Source organism: Balaenoptera physalus, assembly GCF_965194825.1.
Source record: "Balaenoptera physalus genome assembly, chromosome: 10".
Taxonomy (NCBI): Eukaryota; Metazoa; Chordata; class Mammalia; order Artiodactyla; family Balaenopteridae; genus Balaenoptera; species Balaenoptera physalus.
This window is the reverse complement of record NC_138889.1, coordinates 16,179,485-16,190,839: the sequence shown is the minus strand read 5'-3', so window position 1 is coordinate 16,190,839 and position 11,355 is coordinate 16,179,485. Positions and strand designations below refer to the sequence as shown.

At 43.2% G+C, this 11,355-nt stretch overlaps 1 protein-coding gene across 6 annotated transcripts in view; it reads left to right on the top strand.

Annotated features, from left to right (window-relative positions):
• Nucleotides 1-240: 240 nt before the first annotated feature.
• The window catches only part of RNF214 (ring finger protein 214), a 49,688-nt gene continuing 38,573 nt past the window's right edge, over nucleotides 241-11,355 (top strand). For 3 of the 6 annotated variants that reach the window (XM_082411083.1, XM_082411082.1, XM_082411080.1), the window contains exons 1-5: nucleotides 241-373; nucleotides 1,940-2,055; nucleotides 4,548-5,058; nucleotides 5,745-5,804; nucleotides 10,390-10,530. In XM_082411083.1, the coding sequence (XP_082267209.1) occupies nucleotides 1,943-2,055; nucleotides 4,548-5,058; nucleotides 5,745-5,804; nucleotides 10,390-10,530 (825 nt within the window). In that variant the 5' untranslated portion in view covers nucleotides 241-373; nucleotides 1,940-1,942. Of the gene's footprint in view, nucleotides 374-402; nucleotides 422-1,939; nucleotides 2,056-4,547; nucleotides 5,059-5,744; nucleotides 5,805-10,389; nucleotides 10,531-11,355 lie in introns of those variants that run through there. The other 3 variants (XM_082411085.1, XM_082411084.1, XM_082411081.1) reach the window with 2 other exon arrangements.

Here is an 11,355-nt window from a genome sequence, read left to right as displayed (position 1 = left end):
TAAAAACACCTCGTTCCTCGTCTTCCTCTGATCGTCATGACCCCGACTCTCCCTGTAACCTTCCTAGAGAGGGTCCTCCCTCCACCAAGTCTCCTTCCTTCTCGCGGTCGCATCTCCCTTAGTCCCTGCGCCCCGGGAGAGTCCACTAGTATCTTAGCGGCTTCCGCGGCGTCCGCGACCCCTTGACGGTGCCAGCTCCGGCCGCCAGAGGGCGCCGTCGGGGGAGGCGCAGTGCCGCCGCGGCCTCTCCTCTGCCGGCCGAACCTCGCCCCCGCCGCTCGTGCCGCCGGAAGTGGGAGGTGTCGCGCGCGGGCCGGCGCTCGACCCCTCCCCCCAGGCTCTGCCGCCCCCTCCCCCCGCTCCGCCCGCTCAGGTGAGTCCCGTCCCTCCCCCCTTCCCTCCCGGGGGCGCGGCGCGGGAGGTGTGTGCGGGGCGGGCGCGCGGGCGGGGGCTGCGGCGCGAGGGGCTGGGGTCGGGGCGGGGGGCGTGGAGGGAGCTGCGGGGATGGGGGGGCGGGGGTCCCGGCCTAGAAGTGGGACGGGGGTGGCAGCCTGGCGGGGGGCGAGGGCAAGGTGCGGAGGGGCTCTGGCCGGAGGAAGCGGCAGGCTGGGCCAGCCCCCTGTGGTGGGCGGCCGGGACCACCGGCGTCGCTTCTCCCCATTGTCCCCTTCGCGACCGTCCCCCGATCTCCCCCCGAGGACCCGTCGCTCCCAGCGTCGCCGTCTGGTCGCCGCCGGGTTGCGGTGCGGGGCTTCCTTTGGCTTCTTCGACTTAAAGCCCCCTGCCGCAGCCTTCTGCCAGATGTCCCTGCTCCTCTCCCCTTTGGGCTCTCAGCCACGGAGTCTCACGTAGGACCCGTGCCCTGTGGTTTCGTTTCCCGGGCGCCAAGGACCCCCGGCCCGGGCTCTGATGGGGCAGGACGTTTGCACCTGTGCGAGCAGTAATGGCGATCTGGGGCCCATTTTCTCCCGGGAGCCTCGTATAATTTGATGAGGGAAACTGAGGCACAGGGGGTCTCCGGCCTGGGACTGAAGTGTGGATACAGCCCAGCCTCCATGCCTGCCCTGTGCGCTCTTGGAGGGTCAGGGATGTACCTGGGATGCTATTAAAATAAAAAGAATTTAAACTAACCCTGTCTTACACCACCAACCACCCGCCCCCCCCAGCCCCAATATTCATTTTTATTCTTTCTCTTCACCATAGAAGGCGTGAGTTTATCCTGCAACATCTCTTACTTGGATTACCGTGTTTTTCAGCTTCTCATTTTCATGCTGGAGTAACCAAGATTCTCATACTCTGGCACCTCTAGTAACTCTAAAGAGTCTGTACTTTCCTCAGTCAGTGGTTGTCAGACTTTTCCCATCTGTGGGGAGCCCAGAGTAAAAGGGAAAGATACTTGGATTGCCCAATAAAATATTGCTTTTTCTCTCTCACGAACATCTCCAAATTAATGGAGAATGCTTTTAATGTAACAGCCATAAAATGATTTTAAAACATAAGCTATTATTGATATTAGGCCCAAAATCACATCCTTTGTAAATGATACTAGGCAAGGTAGGTAGGCATGTGGATCATTTGGAAGATTCTCATGGTCTGTGAGACTGCGTTTCTCCTAAAGTGGAAAAGCTTTGTGCACATATATATTTATATATATATGTGTGTGTATATATATATATATATATATATATATATATATACAGACACACATAAATATATATAGTGACGTTTGAGGATTGATATCCCTTGGGACCTATTGCATGTAATGGCTCTTTTAATATCCTACTAGAGAATACCCTTAAGTGTTTTCTCCTGGAGCCCAACTTTTTCTTTGTGTTTCTTTCCTGATATGACTCTGTTGTATGGACATTCTGAGAGGGTGAGATACATTTGTTTTGAAATTTTGGAACTTGTAGCCTGTACTTTGTTTCTGAATGTGCAGAGCATGATGGCGGCATCTGAGGTAGCTGGCGTGGTGGCCACTGCTCCCAATCCTCCGGAATCCTCGTCTAGTGTATGTGCTTCCAAACCAGACGAAGTTCTCCCAGACGGTCTAAGGTAACGTGTGGACTCTCAACTGGGAAGATTTCATTTGGGTAAAGGGCTTTGGAGATGGGCTTCTTACAGAAGTGTAGTTCGTCTTTCCCCTTTTTGGCTCTAGTGACATTGCATTAGATGAAGCTTTTTAAAGGTAGGGACTATCTGATCTATATTTGTATATCTGGTACCCAACACAGTATCTGACACTCAGCAGGCATGCTAATTATTTGTTGAATAAACAGATTAAAATACAGGGGGTCAAACTCATTTGAAAATGCAAATATTTCCCACCTTCTCCTACATGGACTATCTGTTTATTTAACTATATGTTTATATGTTACATCTGTGTGTGTGTATATATATATACACACATACATGTATACATGTACATAGACACGTGTATATGTATCTATGTCTATCTATAGGTAAATAGATAGCTTTGTTAATATGGCTTACTGCTTCACGTATGTATTTTGCCTTCCAGCTAAACTCTTGAGGACAGGAATTATGAATACCCAACCTCGTGTTTTACAGTGCTTAAAACATTGTCATGTATAATGTTGTACTAGGTTGACTATGTATCCTACCTCAACTCTTTTTTTAAAAATATTTATTTATTTATTTATTCATGGCTGTGTTGGGTTTTGTTTTTGCATGCGGGCTTTCTCTAGTTGTGGCAAGCGGGGGCTACTCTTCATTGCAGTGTGCGGGCTTCTCATTGCGGTGGCTTCTCTTGTTGCGGAGCATGGGCTCTAGGCATGCAGGCTTCAGTAGTTGTGGCATGCGGGCTCAGTAGTTGTGGCTCGCTGGCTCTAGAGTGCAGGCTCTGTAGTTGTGGTGCACGGGCTTAGTTGCTCCGTGGCATGTGGGATCTTCCTGGACCAAGGCTTGAACCTGTGTCCCCTGCACTGGCAGGTGGATTCTTAACCACTGTGCCACCAGGGAAGTCCCCTACCTCACTCTTTTGTAGAGTACCTAGGACCTAATACAACAGATAACACTGTGCTAGCAGCTTTACATGTGTTAACACATTTAATTCTCTCAACAATCTCAGCAGGTAGGTGCTGATGCTATTATTCCCATTTATAGGTGAGAGAACTTGAGACACAGAGAGGTTAGTAACTTGCCTAAGGTTACCAAGCTATGTTGGAGTCAGGGTTTGAACCCAGGCTCGTCTGACTCCAGCGTACTTAATAAATGTAACAAATCTGTTACATTTGTATTTATCATTTGTTATTTGTTATTAAGTGAGTAATGGGAAAAAATGTTAAGTAAACCTAACCATAAACTTGGATCTTCATTTTATAAATGAAATCAGACACATACTACTAGTAATAATAATAACAGCTAAGGTTTATTGAGTGTTTACTGTGTGCCAGAACTAAATACACCAGATGCTTTATCTCATGTAATCCTCACAATAATCTTATTAGGTAGGTAATACTATTTCTGTTTTACAAATGAAGTTAAGTAACTTGCCCAGAGTTAAACAGCCAGTAAATAGCAGAGTCAGGATTCACACCCAGGTACTGTATCTGCCCATATTTATAATTAAGTGTCCCCCCCGCCCCCCACTTAACCCCCAGCAAGGAATCAGCTTAGAGTATTTATAAAGATATTCATGTCACAAGGTGCTCTCTCTGTTGTTTTATTTTGAACAGTAGGTACTATTGAGGAAAGGAAGGCACAATGACCTGAAGCCTCAGTCAGTACTAGTTTGGAGTCCTTAAGGGCATAGTTGACAGAAGCAGTTGTTGTTGATTTTTTTAATAGCAAAGGGATTTAACACACATGATTCCTGGTAAAAGACTTACAGTCGTGAATGTTGGATGTTGTTGTAAATAGGTTTTGAAGATCTCTTAAAAGCAGTATGGTAAATGGTTGTAGCAAACAATAAAACAACGATTTCAGTGTATACATGTGTGTATATTTGTTATCTGGGGTAAAAGTTCTGCTGGCAGCTTCAATTTTGGAGTCAAAATTGTCTGTACTTCAGGCAACTTGGAGTGAAGATGCTATGCTCTGGAAGGCTGGTGGTGGTTCTGGTCAAAGATCTGTAAAATGAATTTGAATGAAAATTATTTTTGTGAAACGAGAGTGGAATGTAAAACAATATTTCTAAATTAATATTTTATTTATTAAAATATGTGTAACAAAATCAGTACATGTACCTAAATGAAATATTCTAACCAACAGTAGGCTATTTCATCTACATCCCCCCAAATTATTAAAATTGACTCCCACCAAAGTTTTGGTTCCTCAGAGTCATTTATGTGTGATCGTTTACTGTTGACTGTTCCAGAACCCAAATTCTTCACCACCACACCATACTCCCTGCATGTGGGATAGAAATCACTGGGTGGAAACTAAGTTCCTTTTCATTCGGGTAATTTAGAGGGGTTTATATAGTCTAGTTTTGTTCTTCTAGTGGGTATGTTGAAAGTATTATATATTTAAGCCTCTTTAAGATTGGGTGAAGAGAGAAACTTTTTATCTTATGTTTTTGATAGCCCCAAAGACCCTGCACAGAAGCACAAGAACTCGCCTCTGTCGAGTGTAAGTAACCAAACGATAACCAAGGAGAATAACAGAAATGCCCATTTGGAACACCCAGAGCAGAATCCTGGTTCATCAGCAGGTGACACTTCAGCAGCGCACCGGGCGGTTTTAGGAGAAAACTTGATAGCCACGGCCCTTTGTCTCTCTGGCGGTGGGTCTCAGTCTGATTTGAAGGACGTGGCCAACACAGCGGGAGAGGAGGGGGACACACGCCTCCGGGAGAGCCTCCACCCCGCCACTCGGTCTCTTAAGGCAGGGTGCGATACAAAGCAGCTTGCCTCCGGGAATTGTCCTGAAGAGAAGGCCCCACAAGCCTCCATCCTAAAGGAAGGGAGCAGGGACACAGGCTTGGATTTCCCACCTGTGGTGCCTCCAGCAAATGGGGTTGAAGGAGTCAGAGTGGATCAGGATGATGATCAGGATAGCTCTTCCCTGAAGCTTTCTCAGAACATTGCCGTCCAGGTCAAGTATCAAGTTTCTACTACTAAAACGGAATTTGGGCTTTTAATTTTTTTTTTTTTTTGAGGGCAGGAGATATTTCTTCATAGTTGGTGGAGAACTACTCTGTCTCGTTTTTTTACTGGCAACTCCTATACTATTTTCGTACGGTGCTCTGTGATGACTTCATTCTGGTGTTCAATAAGTAACAGCCCGTGTCTAATCGTGACGACCAGGAACTTCATGACCTACATACAATCACTTTCACTGAGTAATTGATGAGTGTAGGTCATTAGCATTCATATTTCCTATCTTCGACCTTGCAGAAGGAATCCTTGTTAATTCTCTCACCTACGTCTTAAGTATGGTGTATCCTGCCTTCTAGTGACTGGTGTGCTTTTTTGTAGCAGGAAGGATGAGCACAGTAAATTGTAGGGGCCAAAATTCTTATCTGAATCTTGAGCTTGTCTCTCCATCAGTTGTTGGGTCTTGTTCAGCTTATTTTGTGGGGTAAATGCTTCATGCTACATGGATGTCAGTGGACATTTGCCAGAACTACAGTTCTCTTGCTATGAAGCTGATAAGGGGAAGGAGCAAAAAGTTAACTTCTCAGTTCCTTGTGGCAGATTTCTCGGTGAAAGGACGAGAGCAATTCTGCCTTTTAGAATGTCTCTGAACAGTTCTGAATATAATTGTTTCTTTCTTTATAGACTGACTTTAAGACGGCTGATTCAGAGGTAAACACAGATCAAGATATTGAAAAGAATCTGGTAAGTAGTTAAACTGCAGTTGTTCATGTATGAAACCATTAATGCAGAAGATCTAGAGTCACATCATCTCAGTTGGAAAAGGTGCAGGAATCTCCTTTATAAAATCCCTGACAGATGGTCAGCTAACTTCTACTTGATCACCTCCAGAGGTGGGAAGCTTACTACTCATGAAGCAGCATATTGCATTTTGAAAATAGCTCTTATTGTTAGATCTTATTATGAGGTGAGAACAGAACCACTGAAACTTCTTGTTATAGTTCTCTCTTGAGCTACATAGAGTAAATCTAAATCCCTTTACTTGTTAGCCCAAAATATATTCAAAATGTCTTTTTAAATGCTTTTTCCTCTTATCCTTCAAGTCTGAACCTTTCCAGGTGAAACATCCCCAGATGTTTTTTTAACATTCTTCTTTACTTCATATGATATATTTTTCAGTCTTTTTTTTTTTTTTAATTTTATTTATTTATTTATTTATTTATGGCTGTGTTGGGTCTTCGTTTCTGTGCAAGGGCTTTCTCTAGTTGTGGCAAGCGGGGGCCACTCTTCATCGCGGTACGCAGGCCTCTCGTTGCGGAGCACAGGCTCCAGACACGCAAGCTCAGTAGCTGTGGCTCATGGGCCTAGTCACTCCGCGGCATGTGGGCTCGTCCCAGACCAGGGCTCGAACCTGTGTCCCCTGCATTGGCAGGCAGATTCTCAACCACTGCGCCACCAGGGAAGCCCCTATTTTTCAGTCTTTTCTTCAACCTGGTTACTTTTTCACCTAGACATGTTACATCTTCTCAATGTTTCTTTTAAATTGTGATCCTGAGAGCTAAATGTAGTAATGCACATACAGTATAATTACTTCACAATACAGTGGAACTCTTGTGCTCTCTCTCATTCTAGACACCATTTCCCAAGCTGGCATCAGCTTATTTTGGCCATCTCGTCGCACTGTTGAGCTTTCACTTATACTCCATCAGGTCTTTTTCTCATGTATTGTTTAGTTGTATCTTCCTATTTTATGCCTAGGTAATTGGTTTTTTTTTTTTTTTTTGAACATCACTTTTCAAATCTATTTTTTACTTAAAAATAGGTAATTTTTTTAAAAAATATTTATTTATTTATTTTATCTTTGGCTGTGTTGGGTTTTCTGTGTAAGTTGGGTTTCTGTGCGAGGGCTTTCTCTAGTTGCAGCGAGTGGGGGCCACTCTTCATCGCGGTGCACGGGCCTCTCACTGTTGCGGCCTCTCTTGTTGCGGAGCACAAGCTCCAGACGCGCAGGCTCAGTAGCTGTGGCTCACGGGCCTAGTTGCTCCGCGGCATGTGGGATCTTCCCAGACCAGGGCTCGAACCCGTGTCCCCCGCATTGGCAGGCAGATTCTCAACCACTGCGCCACCAGGGAAGCCCAGGTAATTGGTTTTTAAAACTTAGAGAACTTCACATTTATATTTGTTAAAGTGGTCCCCTTGATCTTTCCCTGGCATTTTGTGGCAAAACGTCCACCCTGTAAGTGTGTGGATATCTGAATGTCCATTTTTCAAGAGGAAGGATAACGCTAGAAAAGGCACCCTAAGTTCAAGAAGAGGTCTTTAGGGTAAGATATGTTAATTGAGTGGAAATAAAGAGGAAAGCCAGGTAAGAAAGTGGATATTTGGTGCAAGTTGAAGAAATTGAGGGGCAGATGGAAAGAAGTAAGTTATTGGAGTACATTAACCACATGAAAACTTTTAAATAGAGAGTAGCAACTCAGGAGTTATTTATAACAGGCAAGTAAAAAGATCCTAGAGATGAGAGACCTGATGGCGATGTGCTGGGTGAGAACCAGGCTAGGAGAGAACCTCCAGGGGAAGGAGGAGAAGTCACCTTTTCTTAAGCACTTATTCTAAGCACTTTACATGGAGTGTTTATTTGGTCCCCACAGTTGTAAGGCGGGGTTTCGTTGACCATATAGCAATTGAAGGGGCCAACTAAGAGGTTATAGATAAGCTTTAGCATCAGTCTGAAACGGGTGGAAACTGACAAGCCATTAGGCCAAAAGAGGCCCAGGGTTGTGTTTTGTTTGGCAGTATTCTTTCGGGTGGTGGTGTGGCCACATGCTGTAATTTCTTTTATTATTATTACTTTTAAAATATTTATTTATTTATTTAATTTGGTTGCGCCAGGTCTTAGTTGCGGCAGGTGGGCTCCTTCGTTGCGGCTCCAGGGCTCCTTAGGTGTGGCATGCGAACTCTCAGTTGCAGCATGCACGTGGGATCTAGTTCCCCAACCAGGGATCGAACCGGGCCCCCTGCATTGGGAGCGTGGAGTCTTAACCACTGTGCCACCAGGGAAGTCCCTATTATTATTATTTTTAAAACACAATATGATTATATTTTAATACACAACCAAAATACAAAACACCATAGTAAGTTGACAACAGTAGAACATGGTATTTCATTTGCATTGCATGACAGATGGTTAACATTCTTAGTTGTAAATGAGCTCTCCACATGCTTTTAAAAAGGCATTGGGACTAGGCAGGTATTAAGCTTAGTGGCAGTACAGGGAACTTTGCTCCTGTTTTATTTGCTACCCTTTTCATGCATTTACAGTAATTGCCCACTGCCTACATTTGAAATTGTGACTCCTGGCTCTCAGGACCAATTCACCATCAATGAAACAAAGTAACAATGTGTAACCCTTTGGCTTAAGATGAGAATTTTATCAAGTAATTTACTGTATGCCTTTAAGCCATCCATTTGTATGTACTAATAGTATGTACCTTGAGACTTCTTTCCCTGAAGACTAGAGTTTTTTCCCCATCCTGTGTTGTTATAAAGATGTATTATGGACAGAGAGGTACCATAAGGAAGTAGAGAGAGAAGAAAAGAATCCTCTAATCTACTAGTTTTCATCAGTTGGTTCTTAACCTTTAACTTTTCTTGGGTTAAGGTCCTCTTTCAGAATCTTTTGAAAACTTTGAATTCTCATCTCAGAAAATTTTATACACACCTATCCATAGACCTCAGGTTCAGAATCCCTTTAAAGTTATGATGCTAAGGTGTCATCTGTTTAGTGAGCATTAGTCACATTTCAGTACATGGACTAAGGACTAGCTTCTCCCAAAGCTAAAGTCCCATCTTGAGAGCTTATTTTTTTATTATCATAGTGTGATAAGTTTTCCCCCATTCACTTCTAAAACCTTTCTTTTCTTTGAAAGTAGTTATCGTCTAATGAACAAATTCAGTTTAATGCTCTGTTTAAATTTTACACCGGTTACCTTATACCAAATGTGTTTTAAATTGACCTTCTAAGTTTTAGTGTTCCTTTGAAAAGTAATCATTACTTTTCTTGATTTATTAATGTGGGGGAGGCAGAGCTGAACTGTGACCCTTAGAAACTTCATCTCTTTTATTGATTTATTTATTTATTGGCTGCGCTGGGTCTTCATTGCGGCACGCGAGAGCTTTAGTTGCAGCGTGCATGCGGGATCTAGTTCCCCAACCAGGGATCGAACCCAGGCCCCCTGCATTGGGAGTGTGGAGTCTTACCCACTGGACCACCAGGGAAGTCCCAGAAGCTTTACTTCTGCTCCCTGTTTATATGAGAGCTTGCCGATTTGACCAATCAATACCAAGTGCCCCAGAACTCTTTGGTGGATCTGCCAATTTGTAGTGCTAATGACCAGTAAGGAGTCCAGTTTCTGGATGCATTTTGAGTAGTTGACCTGTTCTTTGTTTTTTCTCGTTCTTCTTCCTCTTAATAGATAAAATACCTTATTTCTCTTATTCCCTACTGCAGGGAAATTAGCCTATAAAGGGTCAGTTAGTAGATATCTTAGGCTTTGTGGGCTATATGTGCTCTTTTGTAACCACTCCACTCTGCTGTTGTAGTGTGAAAGCAGCCAGCCAGCTGTCGGGTATGGCTGTGTTCCTATAAAACATTTACTTATAAAAATAGACGATGGGACTTCCCTGGTGGCGCAGTGGTTAAGAATCTGCCTGCCAATGCAGGGGACATGGGATCAAGCCCTGGTCCAGGAAGCTCCCACATGCCGCGGAGCAGCTCAGCCCTTGCACCACAACTACTGAGCCTGCGTGCCACAGCTACTGAAGCCCGCGCGCCTAGAACCTGTGCTCTGCGACAAGAGCAGACACCGCAATGAGAAGCCCCCGTGCTGCAATGAAGAGTAGCCCCCGCTCGCCACAACTTAGAGAAAGCCCGTGCAAAGGAATGAAGACCCAATGCAGCCAAAAATAAAATAAATAAATAAAATTAAAAAACAAAAACAGGTGATGGCTGGATTTGGCCCACAGGCCATAGGTTGCCATCCTCCATCTTAGCACTGTATTGTACAAAAGAATTTCCTTTAACGATGGAAGTGTTCTGTATCTGTGCTGTCCAGTATAGTAGCCACTACTCACATGTAGCTACTGAGCGCTTGGAATGTGGTAAGGTGACTGAGGAGCTGGATGTTTACATTTTTTATTGTAATTAATTTAGCTACAGCATTGGACACTGCAGCCATAGCGCCCTGCATGGTGCTTTGAACAGGGACATGGTGAATGTTTCTTGCAATGAAATTGGCGAATTAAACTTCTCATCTGTTGTTACCAATAGGATAAAATGATGACAGAGAGAACCCTGTTGAAGGAGCGTTACCAGGAGGTCCTGGACAAGCAGAGGCAAGTGGAGAATCAGCTCCAAGTGCAATTAAAGCAACTTCAGCAAAGGAGAGAAGAAGAAATGAAGAATCACCAGGTATTCTGCTTATATTAAAATTGGCAATAAGTAAAGCTATAGTCCCTAATCAGACTCTAATTTTGTTTTCAAATTAATAGAAATAAAAAAGCAGTATTTAACTTTTTAATGGTTATCATAGAATTTTAAGGATAAACAAGAACCTTCGAGGGCATCTTGTCCAAACTCTCACTCCTATTTTGGTTCAGAGAGGAAAGGATTATTTATTTAATATATTTGTTTGACTGCCTACCTGGAAAGTCATTTGATTAGACTCCTGTCTCACACTATATTTAAAAATACAATTCTAAGTAAATTAAAAATATACATATAAAAGCTGGAAAAAAATTTTAAATCAGAAGAAAATTTAGAAGAATATTTATATACCTTAAGTTGCAAGAGGTCATTTTAACCCAGGCAGAAAACCTAGAAGATTTTTAAAAATTAATTATATATAATTAAAATTTTTGGCATGGCAAATGATATAGAAAACAGTCAAAAGATCAATATTAGACTGAGAGAAGATATTTATAGCACATCTGATGAAGGGTTTAAGATGACATTCTGAGATTCCTACAAATTCATGGTAAAAGCCAAAAATCTAGAGAAAAACCAGGAAACATTACTGTATTACTCTCCTATTGTAATAGTTTTCTACTGTAATAGTTTCCCATTGCTGCTGTAACAAATTGTCATGAATTTAGAGCTTAAAACAACACAAATTTATTATCTTACAGTTCTGTAGGTCAGAAGTCCAACATGGGTGTCACTGGGCTAAAATCAAGGTATTAGGAGGGCTGCATTCCTTTCTGGGGACTCTAGGGGAGAATACATTTCCCTGCATTT